Source organism: Salvelinus alpinus, chromosome 17 (assembly GCF_045679555.1).
Source record: "Salvelinus alpinus chromosome 17, SLU_Salpinus.1, whole genome shotgun sequence".
NCBI lineage: Eukaryota > Metazoa > Chordata > Actinopteri > Salmoniformes > Salmonidae > Salvelinus > Salvelinus alpinus.
The window spans coordinates 17,014,937-17,039,323 of record NC_092102.1 but is presented as its reverse complement, the minus strand read 5'-3'; the positions used below and the strand labels follow the sequence as shown (position 1 = coordinate 17,039,323).

The 24,387-nt window shown below is 41.7% G+C and overlaps 1 protein-coding gene across 5 annotated transcripts; it reads left to right on the top strand.

Moving 5' to 3' along the window:
• LOC139542328 (myristoylated alanine-rich C-kinase substrate-like) lies at window positions 1-15,555 on the top strand. 5 transcript variants are annotated; one of them, XM_071347609.1, is made up of 13 exons: window positions 34-278; window positions 604-666; window positions 1,179-1,263; window positions 2,328-2,716; window positions 8,100-8,258; window positions 9,360-9,419; window positions 11,610-11,645; window positions 11,764-11,985; window positions 12,114-12,191; window positions 13,235-13,363; window positions 13,489-13,569; window positions 14,014-14,220; window positions 14,424-15,555. In XM_071347609.1, exons 2-13 carry the CDS (start codon window positions 622-624, stop codon window positions 14,475-14,477), a joined length of 1,545 nt encoding a protein of 514 aa, XP_071203710.1. In that variant the 5' UTR covers window positions 34-278; window positions 604-621; the 3' UTR covers window positions 14,478-15,555. The 5 variants fall into 5 exon arrangements, with proteins under 5 accessions (XP_071203714.1, XP_071203712.1, XP_071203711.1 ...); XM_071347611.1 differs by lacking the exon at window positions 12,114-12,191 and having other exon boundaries at window positions 31-278; XM_071347610.1 differs by lacking the exon at window positions 11,610-11,645 and having other exon boundaries at window positions 32-278.
• Window positions 15,556-24,387: the final 8,832 nt, after the last annotated feature.

The following is a 24,387-nucleotide window of genomic DNA, read 5'->3' as shown; positions in this document are numbered from 1 at the left end:
TGTCCAGACAGAATTCATGACATTAGCATGAGTACCTCAGAGATGCTCTGAAAGTTGACAGAGTGTTATTGCTGTAGTTGTGTGTTTGGCATTCAAATAGATCCCTTTTTTATTAGTAAGAGATAGCCCCACCCCTTTAAGAACACTGCTAAACTCTTATCTATATATACTTAGTTTAGCAGTTTGCAAAGCAGTAAGTCAATCTCCAATTTGCTCCCAGCAGTAGCTGGAATACTACAGACAGAGTGTAGTAAACTCACCAAAGGAGTTGGCATAAGGTAAGACATAGCCTCAAATACTTTTAGCTTTATTTCGATTGTCATTGGTTTATTGTTGCTTCTCTATAGCCATTAAATGTGAACATACAGTATGCTATTCTTCTTATGTTGTATCTATTAGCTTTGCTTCAAATGTTATTCATTTATTCAAGATGAGTAGCCTATTTTATTGGTATACATTATAACATTTGAATTCATCTCACGCTGTTGTTGGAAGCTATTTGGAAGCTACTGTATACTATTTTGATGCAAGAATGGAGTATCTCATCACAGCATTAACCTTAGGAACAAATGCACAAACACTGACAAACAGTTTCTTCTGCAGGTTTCATCTGTGATCAAGATGGGCAATGAGCATTCCAAAAACAAAGGACATACCAAAGATAAGGTATTGATGAGAAAAGCCAAACTTTACAGCATGCTTGTCTTACTTTGAATGTTGGAATACAGGGGCAAGAAGGCTAGTTCAGGGGCGGAATAGGCATCTGGCATTTTGGGCAAATACCAGATGAGCTGGTCCATTTTTTGCCTAGTGGGCCTGTCTAACTTAAGTTTAATTTTAGCAAATGATGATGATCTGGCTAATAATGGGCCAGTGTGGGGGTTTGGAGGAAAAAGTTGGTTGGTGTTGGGACCTCAAGGGGAAAAAATGGAACAGTGTGTTAGCAATGCCAGGGCTGATTTCTGGTCCCAGTCCACCCCTGGAAGTGTTTACTGTCTAATATTAGCAGTTTCAAGATACAGACAGTAATTTAGTAGGGATATTACTAGTACACATACATCTAATACTATATAATTGATGGTTTGTCCAAAATTGAGTAATGATGAAAGTGATGTAATGAAAATAATGAAAACAATGATGGCAAGAGAAACTGATATCAACAATCCTTCTTCTTATAGTCCGAGCAGGCTCTGGACAAGCACCCGGAAGGAGAAGTGAATAGCCATGCTGTAAGAATCTTGTACGATGGCCTGGAGAATAGTGGTAAGTGCCCAGTACACAAGGCCATTATTACATCCACTAATATATGGCTTTGAGTGGTTTGGTAGCCATTTATCCTGTTGTCACCTGATTGTTACCCCATGATCAATACCCTAAACTTTGGGCCCAACTGGTTGCAACACCTCGGTCTATAATGCTAGTTATTCATTTACAGCTCCAATGGGATGATATGACAGTGACAGTATGTCACTTGTAATCAATCTTGAATTGTTGGATTAGTCTGGATCAATTTACAAGTCTCTCTTAATTCTCTGTAAATACAGCAGTCGGTCAGTGCTACTGGGTGGTGTTCAATGTTAACTCTAGGCGTAGCCTTGAACATAGAGGATGAACAGATGTTTGATCTATCTATGTGTATATTGTCTCACTGGATCAACAGTCAGGTACAAGGATTTTCAGGCCAAGTCCATATGTATTTTCTCCAAACGCGATAATATTGATATTGGTCGTCAAGGGGTGGCAGGTAACCTCGAGGTTAGAGCGTTGGGCCAGTAACCCAAAGGTGCTAGTTCGAATATCGGAGCTGACAAGGTGAAAAATCTGTCGCTGTGCCCTTGAGCAAGGCACTTAAACCTAATTGCTCAGGGGGAGTTGGGATATGAAGCAACATATGTCCATTACACACTTGTGTGTGACAGGACAAATATAAGCACCCCCAAAAATATTATTTGATATCAGCAAGTGAGACACTAAGCCACTGTTTCTAGAACCGGTTGTGTTTGTTTCACACGACTAGTCTATATGTCTCTTGTAGCACATTAGTTTTACATACAGAGCAAGGGAAGGAATTGCTTGCATTGCATTTAGGGTAATGACCTTAGCACTGCATTGATTAGTCATAAGGGTAGTATCAATAGAAAACACATTTGGTAAAGTTGCAGGCTATTTACCACACATACTCCCCTTTTCTTCAAAATGATATGTTGCCAGACATCTGATAGATCGATCATAGCCAGGTATTACCAACCTGATGCTTGTGTACAAACGATGAATCATAGCAAATTACTTTCTATTTCCTGTCACACCAAGTAACCTATCTCTTGCAGATACCAGTGAAGCAGCTGTGGAGCAGAACAGTCAGCCTTCCTCACTGCCTCCCCCTAAAGAGCCAGGTATAGTGGAGGCAAACGGCAGTGGTTGTGCGCCTGTGGTGGTGGAACAGGAGCCTGTCATTGAGAATGTTCCAGAAGCGGAAGCAGAGACTGCTAAGACGAAAACCATACCAGAACCGGAACCAAACCACCAAAAGAAGGAGCCCAAGGAGAGTTCAAAAGAAAGAGTGAACGTATTTGACAACCTCTTCAAGAAGAAAGCTACACCTCAACCCAACCCTGATCCAGCCCCTGAAAAGGAGGATCCCATAAAGGACAAAACTGTGGAGGAGAGTAAGAGTTCCCCGGAAGTCCCTGTAACGGTGACCGATGGGATCCACGCTGTAAGTATCTAACCAGTAGCCTTCAAATTGGGTTGGCATAAGTTCCATTTCAACTTTACTCAGTGTAGTGATCATTGATTAATGATCATCAACTCCTAACTTGAGATGTTCATATATCTACATCTAAATGATTTTGGTTATTCCAATGTAGTTAACTAAGGATATAGCCACTGTAATGTGAGTTGTACTTTGAATTGGTAACATTAACTTACAATAATATTGCACCTGTTGTGAGAACATCAACACGTCATTCTTCACTTTCCAGTGTTTAACAAAACACATTACAAATCTAACAAAAATTCTTGTTGATTCAAAGGAGGCAAGCGAAGTCTTGATGGCTGCACATTTGTTTCCAAAGCAACTGGCAGTCAGATTCTCATTTCCGGAGGCAGAGTCTGAACTTTCATCACTGCTGGATTTTTTTACGGTAGACCGCATTCAAATCACCACTGGAAGCTTTGAAGAGCAGCCAGTAACCACTGAAGAGCAGCCTACGGAGGAAAGTGTCAGCCCACCTGAAGAGGAGACAACAGAACCGGTCTTTGGTGAAGAACCCACAGAGGATACAACTGTGGAGAAGAGCCCCGTACCCAAAGAAGAGCTGGAAGAAATTGCATATGTTCTTGAAAATGAAGCTGCTCTATACTCAGCAATTGCTGCAGAACTAGAAGAGCTGGAAGAAATTGCATATGTTTTTCAAAATGAAGCTGCTATATACCCAGCAATCGCTGAAGAACTAGAAGAGCTGGAAGAAATTGCAGATGTTCTTGAAGATGTAGCTTCTGTAGAGTCAGAAGAACTTGAATCTAGCCCCAGTGCTAAAGAGACGACTGAGAAAAACAAGAAGAACGATGAAGGGAAAGAAACAAGCGACTCATCATCGAGGTTGCTCAGTCAGCTGCAATCCGCATGTATGAAAATCATTAAAGAATCAGTATATAGCCCTGTCCGTGTCTGTACTGAGGTGTCTGCAGAGGGCTGCGGCACTATTAACATTACACTTAAGGTCAGTCTAAGGCAGAGAAGGGATTTGAAATGCGAGGATGAGACTTCTGCTGAAACAGCATTGGATATGGAGTAATTTACAGCTGAGGAGCAGGATCCTCTTCTATGAATCTAGATTCCGTGAATAAATTATTTGACACTGTGAATACCTACAAAAGGAGACTAATTGCAGTACTAGTATTATAATTGTTTTACTAATCTGACATGGTTATATGATTGTATGGTTTATTATACTGAACAAAAATATAAACGCAACATGTAAAGTGTTGGTCCCATGTTTCATGAGCTGAAATAAAATATCCCAGAAATGTTACAAACGCCCAAAAAGCTTATTTAATTTCTCTCAGATTTTGTGCACAAATTTGTTTCGAGAATTTGGCAGTACGTGCAATCTGCACAACCGCAGACCACAACCGCAGACCACCTGTACGGCGTCGTGTGGGCGAGTGGATTGCTGATGTGAGCCATCCCTTTGCAAGCCATCATAATGTGAATTGCAGGCCTGAAAACCTTGAGTTTTAAGGCCACTGTACTAGGGTCAAACTAGGCCCTCAAAATAAGGCCGTATTAAATACTTGTTGTATTGTGTTAAAGACAACATTGTGAACAGAGTGCCCCATGGCGGTGTTGGGGCTATGGTATGTTTTGCTTACATCCCTGTAAGTGAGCATTTCTCTTTTGCCAAGATAATCCATCCATCAGACAGGTGTGGCATATCAAGAAGCTGATTAAACAGCATGATCATTACACAGATGCATGTTGTGCTGGGGACAATAAAAGGCCACTCTAAAATGTGCAGATTTGTCACACAACACAATGCCACAGATGTCTCATGTTTTGAGGGAGCAAGCAATTGTCATTCGGACTGCAGAAATGTCCACCAGAGCTGTTGCCAGAGAATTGAATGTTCATTTCTCCACCGTAACCATTCTCCAATGTTGTTTTTGAGAACGTGACAGTACATCCAACCGGCCTCTCAACCGCAGACCACGTGTAACCATGCCAGCCCAGGACCTCCACATCTGGCTTCTTCACCTGCGGGATCATCTGAGATCAGCCACAGCTGATGAAACTGTGGCTTTGCACAACAAAAGTATTTCTGCACAAACTATCTGCACAGAAACCGTCTCGGGGAAGCTCATCTGCGTGCTTGTCGTTCTCCCCAGGGTCTCGTCGTCCTCCTCAGGGTCTTGACCTAACTGCAGTTCGGCGTTGTAACTGACTTCAGTGGGAAAATGCTCACCTTCGATGGCCGCTGGCACGCTGGAGAAGTGTGCTCTCCACGGATGAATCCTGGTTTCAACTGTACAGGGCAAATCGCAGACAGCGTGTATAGCATCATGTGGGTGAGTGGTTTGCTCTTGTCAAAGTTTTGAACAGAATGTCCCATGGTGGCGGTGGGGTTATGGTATGGGCAGGCATAAACTACGGACAACGAACACAATTGTATTTCATTGATGGAAATTTCTATGCACAGAGATACCGTGATGAAATCCTGGGGCCCATTGTCGTGCCATTCATCTGTCACCATCACCTCATGTTTCAGCATGATAATGCGCAAGGAGCTGTACACAATTCCTGAAATCTGCAAATCTCCCAGTTCTTATATGGCCTGCATACTCACCAGACATGTAACCCATTGAGCATGTTTGGGATGATCTGGATGAACAACATTCCACAGACCACAATCAATAGCCAGATAAACTCTATGCGGGGGAGATGTGTGAGGCAAATGATGCCCACACTGACTGGTTTCTAATCCATACGCATACCTTTTTTTAAAGGTATCTGTGACCAACAGATGCATATCTGTATTCCTAGCCATGAAATCCATAAATTAGGGCCTAATTTATTTATTTCAATTGACTGATTTCCTTATATGAACTGTAACTCAGTAAAATCTTTGAAATTGTTGCATGTTGGGCTTTATATTTTTGTTGTGTTCAGTATATTTTATCTTACCTATGATCTTTGCAATTAAAATGTTTAAAAGTCTCATTCAAAGTCTGGTTTATTTTTCAATTAATCGTGTTAAGGTTTTACTTGTACACAGTACATTGTTCAGTGTTACCTGGTGTTGATGTTTCAGTGTAACATTTCTAGTGTTCATTCAGGTGTTATTAAATTAACTCTGTAAGTGTTAAGTTAACACTCATTGGTGTAAATTAACCCCAGTGTTGGTGTTAATAACCAGCATTCAGCAAAAACCATGCCCATCATGATCATATTTCCCAGCATGCTCTATTGCATGTTGATTTGTTAAATTGTTTGTTTCCATATTGATTAATTGATTAATTAATCTTATTCTACTCAAATATAAATAACATAAATATTTCCCTGTACATGAATCCCATACATGAATCATGAGCCGACAAGGTGAAAAATCAGTCGATGTGTCCTTGAGCAAGGCACTAATCCTAATTGCACCTGTAAATCGCTCTGGATAAGAGCGTCTGCTAAATGACTAAAACATACATGTAAAATAAAAATATATCTCCACTCTTGCTGGAGTGCAATAGGAATTACAAATCACGTTGCAAGCCATCATAATGTGAATTGCAGGCCTGAAAACCTCGAGTTTTAAGGCCACTGTACTAGGGTCAAAATAGGCCCTCAAAATAAGGCCTTATTAAATACTTGTTGTATTGTGTTAAAGAATTACATTTTAATACTAACATATTCAATCAGGATCTCACTTGGTGAAGGGCACAGGACTGAAAATGGATTATTACAACAACCATGCCTGTCACAAAAAAATACAGTCATGTGTGGTAGCTCTATAATTCACTTGAAAAGCAATGCACTCTGGGAAATATGCAAGTCAGGCTTTACACTAAGCAGTGTGTTAATTTAACACTGACTAGTGTCGACCCATATATAAACTGTTACATTTAACACTGCAGAATTTGCTGTGTATCTGCCCCATGTACATAAACATTCTCTCTCCTTCCGCACGGCAAGCGGTACTGGAGAATCAAGTCCGACACCAAAAGTCTCCTGAACAGCTTCTATCCCCAAGCCATAAGACTGATAAATAGCTAAAACAAATGGCTACATGGACTATCTGCATTGACCCTTCTATTTTATTGATTTTTTTTCTCTATTCTTTATGCAAACTCTATACACACTCACACTGACACTCCAACACACACACACACACACACACACACACACACACACACACACACACACACACACACACACACACACACACACACACACACACACACACACACACACACACACACACACACACACACACACACACACACACACACACACACACACACACACAGACACACAGACACAGACACAGACACAGACACAGACACAGACACAGACACAGACACAGACACACAGACACAGACACAGACACAGACACACACACAGACACAGACACACACACAGACACAGACACACACACAGACACAGACACACACACAGACACAGACACAGACACACGCACACAGACACAGACACACACACAACAAGCACTGACTACACACACACACTCACATGCAATCATCATATGCGCTACTGCTACACTGTTTAGCATAAATCCTGATGCGTAGTCACCTTACCCCTATACACATCTAACCGTACCACTCCAGTATCCCTGCACATTGTAAAAATGGTATTGGCACTGACTCAGGAACTGACCCTGTATATAGCTTACCCACTTTCTTGTGTTGTTATTTCTATTTCTCATGTGTTTTTTTGTTCTACTTGACTTTTTGTATTTATTTTTTATAGTACTACCACATTGTCGGGAAAGAGCAAGCAAGTAAGGCATTTCACTGTACTAGTGCACGTGACAATAAAAAACTTAACTTAAATTCAAATTCAACTCAGTTATTCTCATTGAATCTTTTCCTAATGTATAGATCCGTCTGGGGAGTTTATGTTAAGAGGGTGGGATGTGTTGACATATTAGATAGAGTCAACTCATGTTCCTGTTGATAGATAGTCTTGTTCAATGACTGGAGTGAAGCCCAGATGATGAAGGAGCATTGTTTCATTTAAACTAAGTCATGTTACTGTAAGAAATATTGAATGAAATGTATATATTGTTGGATAAGAATGGAGGATTTTCTTAGAATACCACCAAACAAGATATTTGAGTTTGCTGACATTTATCAGAGAAAAGAGAGAGACAGAAGTCTCCAACATTGCTGAATATCAATGAGTGTGTGTGTGTGTGGGGGGGGGGACAGGCTATAATAAAAGGGTGATTGTTGATCGTGCCCCAAGTAGGCAGAGGCATGGTTGGAATTGTGCTCCCATCTCAATGCTGCGTCTAACAGACTCATTGCATGTCAGCTCCAGTGCTCCAACACATTCACATTTCTGAGGGATAATTATTTGTGGTTGCCTATAGGAGCCACTTGATGAGGTAAAGGAGGAGGTCAACCCTAGTCCAGAGGCAGAGGACGTCAAAGGCCCCGGAATTGGCGAGGAAAGCAATCACCTTGAGGAAAACCAAGAGGGTGAGAGTCAAACAGAAGATAATCCAGTTATGAACTTCTTTAAAACACTAGTAAGTCGATAAAAATTTTTTTTATTGAATATGATTTGTGTTGTTTAAAGAATTGAAGAGTTGTTTTAATGGTTCATAAGTGAATAGATATGCACAAATATGTGATTGCCTAATGGTTGTTTTATAATACATTTAAAAGGAGTTTGTCTAAATGAGTGACATTGCTTCATAAATCTGTAACCTTTGCCAAAATATTTCAATGCTTTGTAAAAATCCACTGTGAAACCACTATGAACACTAATTGAAGAACCATCATTTATTTTGTATTGCAAAGGAAGATTCGTATAATGCTATCATAATTTCAAATATGCCTCTGAGTAGCAAAACGTTTGGCCTATGATGCTTGATTATGCTCCTAATCAACTAAATGAGAAAGCATGCTCCATCAGTGATGCCATTGTATTTTAGACTGTATAGTGCTGTCAGTGATCTCGCTCATTGTGTGTGATAAATATGTGTAGAGTCAGCCTAAGGGCAATGAGGGCGTCTCTAAGAAATAGAGACCCCGTCTTGAAGGAATGATTACACAGGCAGCTATTGTCATTTCTCTTCATCATGCCTTCTTTTGGAATTATGCCTCCATAAAGAGTTAACATAGCCCCAGCGCCATGCTAATCAAATCCTTTGAACATGCGGGAATGTGGTGGTCTTTTGTTCGGCCAATAGTGTGAGCTCACAAGGGAGGCCTGTGCCATTGGAAGTTGAAATGCATGAAGATAGAGCGAGGGAAGGCCTACGCCATCTCCAGAGCACAATGGCTGTCACAATGAGAGAGCATGTACTGTATGTGCTTTGCCAGGGGCCTCTTTGTGTGCCATCAGTTAGACAACCGTAGACGTCAATGGCTATATGACTAATTTAAAGACATTTAGGAAAATAGTCATTTCACTGTACCCTGTGACAGTAACTCTCTTATCAAAATAAACATTGCTGTTATCTTCTGTATGCATTGCATTTCATTTGAAAGAAAGAAATTAAACATCAACATACACTTAAATGCTAGATCTTTTCATAGGAAACAAAGGTTATTCACAATTTTGACTGACATCCAAGATTGTACGCAGACACTCGTGACTCAATATATGTCTGTGTTTTACCAAGGTGACTCCTACCAAAAAAAACAAGCAAGGAGCTGCCACCCCTGATGTTACAAAAGACCAAGTAAGCATGTATTTTTATTTGAAACATAATATATTATGCAAAAGCACTGAATCCCATTTAAATACAGATACAATTATGCACAGAGATCCTACAGTATAGTATACTGTATTCTATACTGAACAAAACATATTTAAAGGCAACATGCAACAATTGATTTAGATTTTACTGAACTACAGTTCATATGAGGAAATCACTCAATTGAATTGAATAAATTAGGCCTTAATCTATGAATTTCACATTACTGGGAATACAGATATGCATCTGTTGGTCACAGATACCTTAAAATGGGCCTCACAATAAGCCTCAGGATTTGTGTTGTTTAAAGAATTGAAGAGTTGTTTTAATAGTAAGGTCCATACGTGAATAGATATGCACAAAATATGTGATTGTCTAATGGTTGTTTTATAATACATTTAAAAGGAGTTTGTGTAAATGAGTGACATTGCTTCATAAATCTGTAACCTTTGCCAAAATATTTCAAGCCTTTGTAAAAATTAATTGTGAAACCACTACAAACACTCTTGAAGAACCATAATTTATTTGGTATTGAAAAGGAAGATTCGTATAATGCTGTCATAATTCAAAATATGCCGCTGAATAGCAAAACATTTGGCCTGTAATGCTTGATTATGCTCCTAATCAACTAAATAAAATAAAAGCATATTTTAGACTGTATAGTGCTGTCAGTGATCTCGCTCATTGTGTGTGATAAATATGTGTAGAGTCAGCCTAAGGGCAATGAGAGCGTCTCTAAGAAAGAGAGACCCCGTCTTGAAGGAATGAGTACACAGGCAGCTATTGTCTTTTCTCTTCTTCATGCCTTCTTTTGGAATCATGCCTCCATAAAGAGTTAACATAGCCCCAGCGCTATGCTATTCTCCTTTTTGTGCATTCATATTGCCATCGATAACATCATGCCTGCCCATACCATAGCCCCAACGCCACCATGGGGCACTCTGTTCATAATGTTTACATCAGCAAACCGCTCGCCCACACGACGCCGTACAGGTGGTCTGCGGTTGTGAGGCCGATTGCACGTACTGCCAAATTCCCTAAATCAACGTTGGAGGTGGCTTATGGTAAAGAAATTAGCATTAAATTATCTGGCAACAGCTCTGGTGGACATTCCTGCAGTAGTATGCCAATTGCATCTGTGCCGTTGTGTTGTGTAACAATTTTTAGATTGGGCTTTTATTGTCCCCAGTACAAGATGCACCTGTGTAATGATCATGCTGTTTAATCAGCTTCTTGATTTGCCACAACTGTCAGGTGGATGGATTATCTTGGCAAAGTAGAAATGCTCACTAACAGGGATATAAACAAATTTGTGCACAAAATCTGAGATAAATAAGCTTTTTTGTGTGTTTGGAACATTTCTGGGATCTTTTATTTCATTTTATGAAACATGGGACCAACACTTTACATGTTGTGTTTATATTTTTTTCAGTGTATATTTAATGCTATACAATTATTTCCCTAAAGTCATCTAAAATAATAATGGCAGCTTTTCATGCCTTAATTTACCTTCAGTAGAAAGAGAACATCTTTCTCATTGCTTACACCAACAAAGGTGAAAAAAGAACAAGTGAAACACATCTCACTCTTACCACTTGTCATTTTCATCCCTTTGGTAACATGACGCCTCATTCAACATTGCCGTCGTTAACATCTACACGTGCATCTACAGTTGCAACATATTTACCTACAGTGAGAGGCTTTTGGGTGACTGTGATTGTAACTGTTATTGAATGCCGCAGAAAAAAAACATACATTCATCATATTGAATACCAAAAATGTCAAATACAGGCTGAGTTAAACAAACCAATGATTCTTGAGCCTTACTAAACAAGTATTTAGTAGTGTCAGCAGTCTGCCATAACTGGCATCCATCTTCTGTTGAAGGCCACAGCTGAGAATACCTGTGCAGGCCAAGGGGCGTCTTACTCAGCTGTGGAGCCTGTTGCAAATAACCTTGGTCAAACCAGAACTAAAATCTTGCTTAATATGTTCAGAAGTTCAATTGTTTACGTAGTCTGTCCACGAGAGATTAGTTGCCAAAAATGCCTCTTCAGGTCCTCTAATCAACCTGTTTAGACAGAAGGTACATGATCTCTTAGCAGAAACAGAATGGTGATTATTCTCCTTATTACCAGCACTAGCTATTGTTTTTTTGTTGTCGTCACAAAACAGTCACAGAAAGAGGCCCAACCAACAGCAACAACTACAGTGAGTACTGAATGAATAAATAAATACATAAATCATGTTTTGTGACCTATTAACTGGGTGTTGGTGATCAACTGTTCCTATTTTGCTTCCTTTTCCATTGTGCCTCTCGCTCGAATAGGCTGCACAAGTAGTGGATGCTCCAGCAGCAGCCAAAGGAGGAATGTCAATCCCACCACCCCCGCCTCCAGCCCCAGCACCACCTAAGATGGAGGTTAAAGCAGAAATAGCAGCCCAACCTGGGACAAACACACCAAAAAAAGAACCAAAGGATGATGCCAAAGAACCAGAGGCCACCAAGTCGAAATCGGACAGCCCGTTCAGCAGACTTTTCAGCAGAAAGGTAAGCCAATACTGGCACTGTAAGGCACTTAAACGCAATCTTTGGCAAATTGATAACTTTCTGTAAAAGAGAATAATATAATGTATGAATGTCTGTGTCAGATTGTAACAGTTTGATCTGAATTTGAGGCATTGCTAGGCCTCAAGTCTAAAATCAAGGTTAAATCAACAAGTGGAGCCAGTGCACCTGCCAAGCCTCCTGCAGTGGTAAATGACAATACAACATTCAGCCATTTTGAAACTAACACAGTTAAGCTCACTGTGACATCCATCATTTCATATAACTGTATTAAAATCATTGCATCTTGTGGGTACACTATATACTAGCTATATCATACAGACTGCTGCCTTTTCTCTTGTGCAGAGCATCAGTACAGAGACCAAACAGAGCAGTCCCTCAGAGCATTCGTGTAAATGTAGACCTATCTTCATACTTCAAGTGACATTTCATGGAGTTTCATTGCTGATGTTTTTCTCAATGTGGAATCAACACACCTAAGATAGCGCCGCAATCAGCTAGACTGAGGCACGGCTTGTGGAGAATGGGCTTAGGTCTGCATTCATTCATCATCCGTGAACATTAATAGCATCCCACAACATCAGAAATCCAACAATATCTAGTTCAGTATTTTGAGGCCAAAGTAACTACTAATATAACAGCAGACCAAATATTGATTTCAGAAACTGAATTTGACTCTGTTTTCCATTCCGACTGTGTGCTTCTTTGTGTATTTATTTGTGTGGTGAAGTGTGCTTTTACAAACCTACCTGTGCCTTGCCATGTTGCCCATTCAGTATAAAGCCTAGATAGTGTGTTATACAGCACATGTTCAGATCAACATCATTCTGCCCTCCACAGACAGTGGAACCAGTGGAGCCACAGCCAGTTGTTGAAGTACAGGTAGAAGTGGATAACTCTCTTGGCATACTCCATCCACCCTGTGCCGTCGTTTTCTCTTTCGGTCGGGTTGCATGGTCGAATTGGGTATTCATGCTATCAGTTATAATTGGTCTCATTCGTCTCATCAATAGGGAGGCCCTAAGGGGCAAAGTACATCACATCTCTTTTACAGTACCAGTTTTGGTTCCAGAGTATAGCTTTTCATCCCCCTCATGTCTTTCTTCTCTGTTTGGTGGGATATTTTCTGGTTCTTCCAGGTGGCTGATTCGTTTTTTTTTTGCCTTTATACACACCTTAATCCTGAGAAGGACTCATAACTACATTTTTCTCTTCTGCTGTTCCGATAAAGGAGATAGACGCCTCAAAGACGGCTACTCTGGAGGCCTCTGCCAAACCAGAACCACCACTGGCACCTGCACCAAAAGAGGGGAAGAAACCGGCTGTAGCCAAAGCCTCCTTTTCTCTTTTCAAGCCCAAGGTAAGGCAGATATTTTACTTACATCCCACTTTGGTTCTCAACGGGAACTACACATGCTAGTTATTTTGGAAAGACAGGAAAATGTGCAAATGTGATAAACAATAACGGAATGATGTGAATTTGAGGACCTGCTAAACCAAATGGCTTCAAAAGTCCTGACGGCTTCAACAAGTGGAGTCCGACTCCTCAAGAAACCTTTCAAAGGGGTAAATGACCATTCCTGACAGCCAGTGTGAAATTAACAAGAGTGATCTCACTGAGTTCAGCTTATGCTGGTACTACCATATTGAAATATCCTGCACAAATAATGTACATTATTTGGTAGATCAATTGATATCTGTTGCATACACATTATCAAAAAACAGCTGGTTAGACTAGTGATAGTTTTTCCATTTCTAATTTCTATAAATTATATCTTTACCAAACAGAACAATGCTCTCATTAATCTAGTCATTATTTCATTGCGTCAATTGTGCTCTTGTATTGTGCTAGTTAATGTATTAATGTGTGGGCTCAGCTTTACCTGGTGAGAGAAAGGAGGCAACGTCATAATACAGCTTTGGATCGAGGAATGGCTTTACGATTAACATTACATGATACAAATTACACTCAGAAATTTATCTTTTGATTATTTGTCGTAATTCAATCAGGCTTCTGAGCCCAAAAAGGAAGCCCCAGCCCCAGCTGCAGAAGCCATAGCTGGCCCAAGTGTGGCCAAGGAAGAACCAAAGGCCCCAGAGATCCCTGCTGTGGACAGCAAGCCAGCATCAGGACCCTCCGAGGGTGGGGACAATTCCCCCGTCCTCCCTAAGAGGCTGGAGAAGAGGAACTCCATCCACTTGTTCTTCAAAAACCTGGTAGGCTGAATTGGCAATTCCGCTCTTAATCAAATGTGCCACCACTAGATGGCCTCAGAAACTTATTATGACTGTGAGCCATTCTTTACAATGAAATGTCGAGAGATATTGCTTATGGAAAAGTAATGTGAGAAAATCAAATGTAGATTCTCATATAAAGTTCTACATTGATAAGTGGAAAAAAAACTTTCCTTTCCTTGCAGGGGAAACGCCAGTCAGACGCAGGAGTACAAACAGAACCTGAGAAGACCAAATAAAAAGGAAACTCCCCTTATTTGATCCCCCAAAATAATCTGGAAATGAACTTTTGATTTGTTAGATACATCATTTTTGATCATCTGATCGCACTATTGAAGGGATGGTGGTAAGAGCAAGTTCTTTGAGGGACAGAGGCTGCAACTGGTCTGGTCAAGTCTTTGTGGAGTATTTCAGAGTTGTTCTTTGTCAAGGAGGTAAAATATATGTTTGGTTGAAAGGCTTGATAGGTAGAAAGAGGTGTGGTTAGTGACTTGTACTGGGAGAAACATCCATTATCTGTTGCCTGTGCTGTTGAACTTAACCTCTCTCTCTATAAATTATGCAGCATTTACCCTTGCTTTGACAGATTAATGCACATAATGATGTAATGCGATATATAACGTTTTGCTTAATTTTTTTCACTTGGTGTAAAAATAGAACTAGTCTGAAAGAACTTGTGAAGTGCATACAACGGTTTCAGATAAGTTCATAGGATGGTTTATAGAATAGATGCATAAAGCTCAGCTTGAGATAAAGAGGTACTATTGGAATATACTCAACATATATTGGAGGAGTGGGGGAAATTTTGATTATGTTTTGATTAATGATTAACACGTGCACTTTACAATGTCCTTTTTAACTTGGCAGGAACTGTACATGGATGCAAATATATAATTGATGATAAATATCAAATATTTGATATATAATATGTATAATATATAAATATACCATTTATTATTATAATCATACACAGGGGGACATCACAATCGTTATGTTTGGTGGGCTGCACATATCACCTGGTAGTCTATAGAGCTAATACTGCATAGTCACGAATCAAAGCTGATTTACATTTTCCTAAGGGTTTTCCTAAGAATGGTGGTTAGTTTTCATGTGATTGAACTGTTTAACATACTGTATGTGTGCCTGTATGAAAACTGTTATAATTTTTGGGATCATGTCTGTTTATTTCTGCATCTATTGACTATATATAGAATCTGCAAATAGATTATTTCCTGTGCCAACCCTTCACAAATATATGATACCATAACATTATATGTGTCTTATTAAAGGACTTTTTCTCTAACTGTTTAAAGAGAATACATGTGTACAATATTTCTTTCATTTTTTTTTTCTATGTTTCAATTTAGGCCAAAATTGAACAGGAAGGAAATAAGAATAAAAATATTTAGGGTTAATTTAAATTATTGCTCATGTTATCATCAAACAGGATTACCAAGTGTTGCAATAACTGAAAAAGACATGACCCAACAAGTTTATCTTGCATGACTGAAGTAGGAAGCCAAGCTGTTTTACAGTATGTTTGAAGGCCACACCTCATTGAATACATACAACTTGAAAACACTGAACAGCACCCTTGCTAATCACCCAAGCAACGGCTTTGATTGTTATGTGCTTGGTCAGGTATTATTGTTATATGAGAGCCTGAGAGAGTGTGAATGAAAAACAGGCAAATGATATTAGCAGCTGATCTGAAGAATTGTAAGCCTGCCTGTGATAGAGAAGTGACTCTCTAATCTTTTTAAAGTGCCCCATCATGGAGTCCTCTGTCTGTGGAGGAATGCATTTTAGATAGCTGTGTCTGAGATCATCCACCATTAAGTGATGAGTCGCCGTCCCTGAAGGCACAACTCACACTGCTCCTTTGTTATCTGAAGCACTGTTCTTGCATTGCCCCCTGTAATCGCTGTGATCGCTTCAAATTGTGCATCAAAGAAATTGCCATGAAGTGGAAGGGAAAAGAGAGAGGGAGAGAGAGAGATAGATGGTGAGGGAGGCTATGGTTATGGTAGTACTGGACTAGACATTTTATTTGTTCCCATTGTCTGTCCTTTTCCCTGCTGATCATTTCAATTTTAAGAGGCAGAATCACATTTAGCTTTGGCAGTAACAATATCATACTAATATGTCTGAGAGAACTGAGTTAATACTTATTATTTTCAGAAGAGAAGTAGTAAAAGGTAGCACATGATGGACCAGGAGAAATACAGAAGCTATTTTCTAAACGTGCTTTGACTAACGACTTCAAACTACACAGACGGCTGTGTGGGAGTGGGAGACTTTTTGATAATGCATAAACTGATGCATCTGAACTTACTGTGACTCCACCTTTGTGGCAGTACATACTGTACACACTCTTGAATATGCATAATGTCAGATATGGAACAGTTATTCCTATGGGGATAGCTTATTCAGCTATCCCCATAGGAGAACCGTTCAAAAAAACTTTTGGGTTCCAGATCAAATAGTATCTAACAGTGCAGTAGTATCTAAATCAATTCACAATAATACACACAAATCTAAAAGTAAAAGAATGGAATTAAGAAATATATAAATATTAGATTGAGCAATGGTGAAGTGGCATTGACTAAAATACAGTATAATAGAATACAGTATATACATATGAAATGAGTAAAGCAGTATGTAAACATTATTAAAGTGACTAGTATTCCATTGTTAAAGTGGCCAACGATTTCAAGTCTATGTATATAGGGCAGCAAATCAAATGTTATTTGTCACATGTGCCAAATACAACAGGTGTAGTAGACCTTACAGTGAAATGCTTACTTACAAGCCCTCAACCAACAATGCAGTTTTAAGAAAATACCTACAAAAACTAAGAGATAAGAATAAAAAATAATTAAAGAGCAGCAGTAAATAACAATAGCGGGGCTATGTACAGGGGGTACCAGTACAGAGTCAATGTCAATGTGCGGGGGCACCGGTGTCGAGGTAATTGAGGTAATATGTACATGTAGGTAGAGTTATTAAAGTGACTATGCATAGATAATACCAGAGAGTAGCAGCACTGTTCTGGGGGGGTGGGGGGGGGGGTGCAAATAGTCTGGGTAGCCAATTGATTAGCTGTTCAGGAGTCTAATGGCTTGGGGGTAGAAGCTATTTAGGAGCCTCTTGGACCTAGACTTGGCGCTCCGGTACCGAGTGCCGTGCTGTAGCAGAGAGAACAGTCAATGACTAGGGTGGCTGGAGTCTTTGACAATTTGTAGGGCCTTCCTCTGACACCGCCTGGTATAGAGGTCCTGGATGGCAGGAAGCTTGGCCCCGGTGATGTACTGGGCCATACGCACTACACTCTGTAGTGCCTTGCGGTCGGAGGCCGAGCAGTTTCCATACCAGGCAGTGATGCAACCCGTCAGGATGCTCTCTATGGTGCAGCTGTAAAACTTTTTGAGGATCTGAGGACCGATGCCACATTTTTTCAGTCCCCTTAGGGGGAATAGGTTTTGTCGTGCCCTCGGTGATGTGGACGCCAAGGAGCTTGAAGCTCTCAACCTGCTCCACTACAGCCCCGACGATGAGAATGGGGGCGTGCTCAGTCCTCCTTTCCTGTAGTCCACAATCATCTCCTTTGTCTCGGTCACATTGAGGGAGAGGTTGTTGTCCTTGCACCACACGGTCAGGTCTCTGACCTCCTCCCTATAGGCTGTCTCATCGTTGTCAGTGATCAGGCCTACCACTGTTGTGTCATCAGCAAACTTAATGATGGTGTTGGCTGAGCACCCACCCCTGCGAGGCCCCCGTGTTGAGGATCAGCGTGGTGGATGTGTTGTTGCCTACCCTTACCACCAAGAGGGCGGCACGTCAGGAAGTCCAGGATCCAGTTGCAGAGGGAGGTGTTTAGTCCCAGGGTCCTTAGCTTACTGATGAGCTTTGAGGGCACTATGGTGTTGAATGCTGAGCTGTAGTCAATGAATAGCATTCTCACATAGGTGTTCCTTTTGTCCAGGTGTGAAAGAGCAGAGTGGAGTGCAATAGAGATTGCATCATCTGTGGATCTGTTGGTGAGGGTATGCAAATTGGAGTGGGTCTAGGTTTTCTGGGATAATGTTGTTAATATGAGCCATGACCAGCCTTTCAAAGCATTTCATGGCTACAGATGTGAGTGCTACGGGTCGGTAGTCATTTAGGCAGGTTACTTTAGTGTTCTTGGGCACAGGGACTATGGTGATCTGCTTGAAACATGTTGGTATGACAGACTCAGACAGGGAGAGGTTGAAAATGTCAGTGAAGACACTTGCCAGTTGGTCAGCGCATGCTCGGAGTACACGTCCTGTTAAAAGTTGACCTGTTTAAAAGTCTTACTCACATCGGCTGCGGAGAGCGTGATTACAAAGTCGTCCAGAACTGCTGGTGCTCTCATGCATGTTTCAGTGTTACTTGCCTCGAAGCGAACATATTTAGCTCGTCTGGTAGAATCGTGTCACTGGGCAGCTCTCGGCTGTGCTTCCCTTTGTAGTCTGTAATAGTTTCCAAGCCATGCCACATCAAATCAAATCAAATTTATTTATAAAGCCCTTCTTAGATCAGCTGATATCTCAAAGTGCTGTACAGAAACCCAGCCTAAAACCCCAAACAGCAAGCAATGCAGGTGTAGAAGCACGTGGCTAGGAAAAACTCCCTAGAAAGGCCAGAGCCTAGGAAGAAACCTAGAGAGGAACCAGGCTATGAGGGGTGGCCAGTCATCTTCTGGCTGTGCCAGGTGGAGGTTATAACAGAACATGGCCAAGATGTTCAAATGTTCATAGATTACCAGCAGGGTCAAATAATAATAATCACAGTGGATGTCGAGGGTGCAACAGGTCGGCACCTCAGGAGTAAATGTCAGTTGGCTTTTCATAGCCGATCACATCCGACGAGCATCGGAACAGGTGTAGTACGACTCGACTTAGTCCTGCATTGACGCTTTGCCTGCTTGATCGTTTGTCGGAGGGCATACCAGTATTTCTTATAAGCTTTCGGGTTAGATTCCCGTTCCTTGAAAGTGGCAGCTCTACCCTTTAGCTCAGTGCGAATGTTTCCCGTAATCCATGGCTTCTGGTTGGGGTATGTACGTACAGTCACTGTGGGGACGACGTCCTCGATGCACTTATTGATAAAGCCAGTGACTGATGTGGTGTACTCCTCAATGCCATCGGAAGAATCCCGGTACATATTCCAGCCTGTGCTAGCAAAGCAGTCCTGTAGTTCAGCATCTGCTTCATCTGACCACGTTTTTATAGACCGAGTCACTGGTGCTTCCTGCTTTAATTTTTGCTTGTAAGCAGGAATCAGGAGGATAGAATTATGGTCAGATTTGCCAAATGGAGGGCGAGGGAGAGCTTTGTACGCGTCTCTGAGTGTAGAGTAAAGGTGGTCTAGAATTATTTTCTTCTTCTGGTTGCACATTTAACATGCTGATAGAAATTAGGTACAACTGATTTAAGTTTCCCTGCATTAAAGTCCCCGGCCACTAGGAGTGCCGCCTTACGGCAGTATACAGCTCATTGAGCACGGTTTTAGTGCCAGCATCGGTCTGTGGTGGTATGTAGACAGCTACGAAAAAAACAGATGAAAACTCTCTAGGTAGATAGTGTGGTCTACAGCTTGTCATGAGATACTCTACCTCAGGCAGGCAAAACCTCGAGACTTCTTTAGATATCGTGCACCAGCTGTTGTTCACTTATATGCATAGGCCCCCGCCCCGTGTCTTAACAGAGGCTGCTGTTCTGTCCTGCCGATGGAGTGTATAACCTGCCAGCTGTATGTTCTTAATGTCGTCGTTCAGCCACGACTCGGTGAAGCATAAGATATTACAGTTTCTAATGTCCGTTGTTAGGATATACATGCTTTCAGCTAGTCCCAGCCTCTAAGGTGCAAGGTAAAGCAGTATGTAAACATTATTTAAAGATTATTGAAGTAACTAGGGTTCCATTATTGAAGTGGCCAACGATTCCAAGTCTATGTATATAGGGTTGCGTAACCGGGTGGAAGCCAGCTAGTGATGGCTATTTAACAGTTTGATAGCCTTAAGATAGAAGCTATTTTTCAGTCTCTTAGTCCCAGCTTTAATGCATCTGTACTGACCTCGCCTTCTGGATGATAGCGGGGTGAACAGGCAGTGGCTCGGGTGGTTGTTGTCCTTGATGATCTTTTTGGCCTTCCTGTGACATCGGGTGCTGCAGGTGTCCTGGAGGGCAGGTAGTTTTCCCCCGGTGATGCGTTGGGCAGACTGCACCACCCTCTGGAGAGCGTGCGGGCGGTGCAGTTGCCATACCAGGCGGTGATACAGCCCGACAGGATGCTGTCAATTGTGCATATGTAAAAGTTTGTGAGGGTTTTAGGGGCCAAGCCAAATTTATTCAGCCTGCTGAGGTTGAAGAGTTGCTGTTGCGCCTTCTTCACCACACTATCTGTGGGGGGTGTAACCCTTTTGAGTTCAATGTAAAACCCTTTCCACAGAAGCTTCTACATGGAACCTGAAAGAGTTCTACCAGGAACCAAAAAGAGTTCTACATGGAACCAAAAAGGGTTCTCCTATGGGGACAGCCAAAGAACCCTTTTGTCGGAGAGTGTAGTGAATCATTATTCCACTATACTGTACAGGTGGAATGCTCTTACACTCTATCATTGTTGAGGTGCTTCTACAGTAAGCAGGAAGGCTGATGTTGGTAAACACCTAACTATTAAATAGTGTAGAATAGGAAGATTGAAGCAAAATAATTCCTGTAAATATTCCTCAGAGGAGTTGTTCTACGAACATGCTGCTTCAGTTCATCACAGGACAATAAGTGTGAGTGTGTGAATGAATGCAGCACACAGCCCAGAAGACCCAGAGGGGGTAGGAGGGCCAAGTCAAGGGAACAGTGGGCTGCCTGGGAGGCCTATGGGAACTGGGGAGGCCTACTGTCAACACTAATGTGTGTCATCGCTGTGCAGCGCTGTTCTGCAGCAGCATGTCTACAGAGAGGCATGGGGGATCACATTACAAGGACCAAGGAAGACAACGTATTCCCAGGCCTGCTAATAGAAGGTTAATAGCAATATCGATTGCTAATATACTGTATTGTCAAGAGTTTATATCAGCAGGCAATTGCATGCCTGTATGTACATGCACACACATATGACTGTAAGTCACTTTGGATAAGTGTGCTAAATGGCATATATTATTTATTATTGAGTGTAATGTGGATGTATAGTTTTCAGATGTAGATGCACAGAGTTGCTCTATAGAGGTTTTTATTTGATTGTTTACCTAACTAGTTAATCAATGAAATAGATTAATGAAATAGGGTGCAATGAAATAGGGTGCAGGCCAGGCAGCAGGCTGTTAGCCAGCCTGCCAGCTTAGTGGAGTCTGCCACTAGCATAGTCAGTGTAGTCAGCTCAGCTATCCCCATTGAGACTGTGTCTGTGCCTCAACCTAGGTTGGGCAAAACTAAACATGGCGGTGTTCGCCTTAGCAATCTCACTAGGATAAAGACCTCCTCCATTCCTGCCATTATTGAAAGAGATCGTGATACCTCACATCTCAAAATAGGGCTACTTAATGTTAGATCCCTCACTTCAAAGGCAGTTATAGTCAATGAACTAATCACTGATCATAATCTTGATGTGATTGGCCTGACTGAAACATGGCTTAAGCCTGATGAATTTAAATGAATTTAAATGAATTTAAATGAGGCCTCACCTCCTGGTTACACTAGTGACCATATCCCCCGTGCATCCCGCAAAGGCGGAGGTGTTGCTAACATTTACGATAGCAAATTTCAACAACGTTTTCGTCTTTTGAGCTTCTAGTCATGAAATCTATGCAGCCTACTCAATCACTTTTTATAGCTACTATTTACAGGCCTCCTGGGCCATATACAGCGTTCCTCACTGAGTTCCCTGAATTCCTATCGGACCTTGTAGTCATAGCAGATAATATTCAAATTTTTGGTGATTTTAATATTCACATGGAAAAGTCCACAGACCCACTCCAAAAGGCTTTTGGAGCCATCATCGACTCAGTGGGTTTTGTCCAACATGTCTCTGGACCTACTCACTGCCACAGTCATACTCTGGACCTAGTTTTGTCCCATGGAATAAATGTTGTAGATCTTAATGTTTTTCCTCATAATCCTGGACTATCGGACCACCATTTTATTACGTTTGCAATCGCAACAAATAATCTGCTCAGACCCCAACCAAGGAGCATCAAAAGTCGTGCTATAAATTCTCAGACAACACAAAGATTCCTTGATGCCCTTCCAGACTCCTTCTGCCTACCCAAGGACGTCAGAGGACAAAAATCAGTTAACCACCTAACTGAGGAACTCAATTTAACCTTGCGCAATACCCTAGATGCAGTTGCACCCATAAAAACAAAAAACATTTGTCATAAGAAACTAGATCCCTGGTATACAGAAAATACCCCTGGTATACAGAAAGTTCCCCTCTCTCCACTGGGATTCTCTGCCTCTAACCCTATTACAGGGGCTGAGTCACTGGCTTACTGGTGCTCTTTCATGCCGTCCCTAGGAGGGGTGCGTCACTTGAGTGGGTTGAGTCACTGACGTGATCTTCCTGTCTGGGTTGGCGCCCCCCCTTGGTTTGTGCCGTGGCGGAGATCTTTGTGGGCTATACTCGGCCTTGTCTCAGGATTGTAAGTTGGTGGTTGAAGATATCCCTCTAGTCGTGCGGGGGCTGTGCTTTGGCAAAGTGGGTGGGGTTATATCCTTCCTGTTTGGCCCTGTCTGGGGGTATCATCGGATGGGCCACAGTGTCTCCTGACCCCTCCTGTCTCAGCCTCCAGTATTTATGCTGCAGTAGTTTATGTGTCGGGGGGCTAGGGTCAGTTTGTTATATCTGGAGTACTTCTCCTGTCTTATCCGGTGTCCTGTGTGAATTTAAGTATGCTCTCTCTAATTCTCTCCTTCTCTCTTTCTTTCTCTCTCTCGGAGGACCTGAGCCCTAGGACGATGCGTCAGGACTACCGGGCATGATGACTCCTTGCTGTCCCCAGTCCACCTGGCCTTGCTGCTGTTCCAGTTTCAACTGTTCTGCCTGCGGCTATGGAACCCTGACCTGTCCACTGGACGTGCTACCTGTCCCAGACCTGCTGTTTTCAACTCTCTAGAGACCGCAGGAGCGGTAGAGATACTCTTAATGATCGGCTATGAAAAGCCAACTGACATTTACTCCTGAGGTGCTGACTTGCTACACCCTCGATAACTACTGTGATTATTATTATTTGACCATGCTGGTCATTTATGAACATTTGAACATCTTGGCCATGTTCTGTTATAATCTCCACCCGGCACAGCCAGAAGAGGACTGGCCACCCCTCATAGCCTGGTTCCTCTCTAGGTTTCTTCCTAGGTTTTGGCTTTTCTAGGGAGTTTTTCCTAGCCACGTGCTTCTACACCTGCACTGCTTGCTGTTTGGGGTTTTAGGCTGGGTTTCTGTACAGCACTTCGAGATATTAGCTGATGTACGAAGGGCTATATAAATAAATTTGATTTGATTTGAGTTAAGAACAAATTCTTATTTTACAATGACTGCCTACCCAAACCAATCCCAGATGACGCTGGGCCAAATGTGTGTTGCCCTATGGGACTCCCAATCATGGCCGGCTGTGGTACAGCCCAGGATCAAACCAGGGTCTGTAGTGTCGCCTCTAGCACTGAGATGCAGTGCCTTAGACCGCTGCGCCACTCGGGAGCCCTAGCGTGGCAGTGGAGGGTGTGGTATTGTCACAGTCTTTGGAGTTGAGTCACTGATCTTCCTGGTTTGAGGGAACTGGGAGGACATGGCTAACAACATTGTTTAGATTGTTGTTGACCTCATGTGTGATAACTTCCCCAATATTTAATAGTATGGAATGTATCCTCTTTGACATATACCATATGGCATTTTCTTCTGTCTTTGTAGATCTAAAGTGATCAATCCAAGGTCTGTATTCCCATGAAGATAACATACATAGCATTCAAAATGTGTTTGGGGTGTTTACAGCAATAGAGGAAATAATAATTGTATTTCCGAACAGCCAATCCATTAATACATGAACATTTCTACCACAAGAGGGCAGTCAACACAATAAAACTATTCTCTAACAAGCAGATTACTATTTTTTATTCAACCTTTATTTAA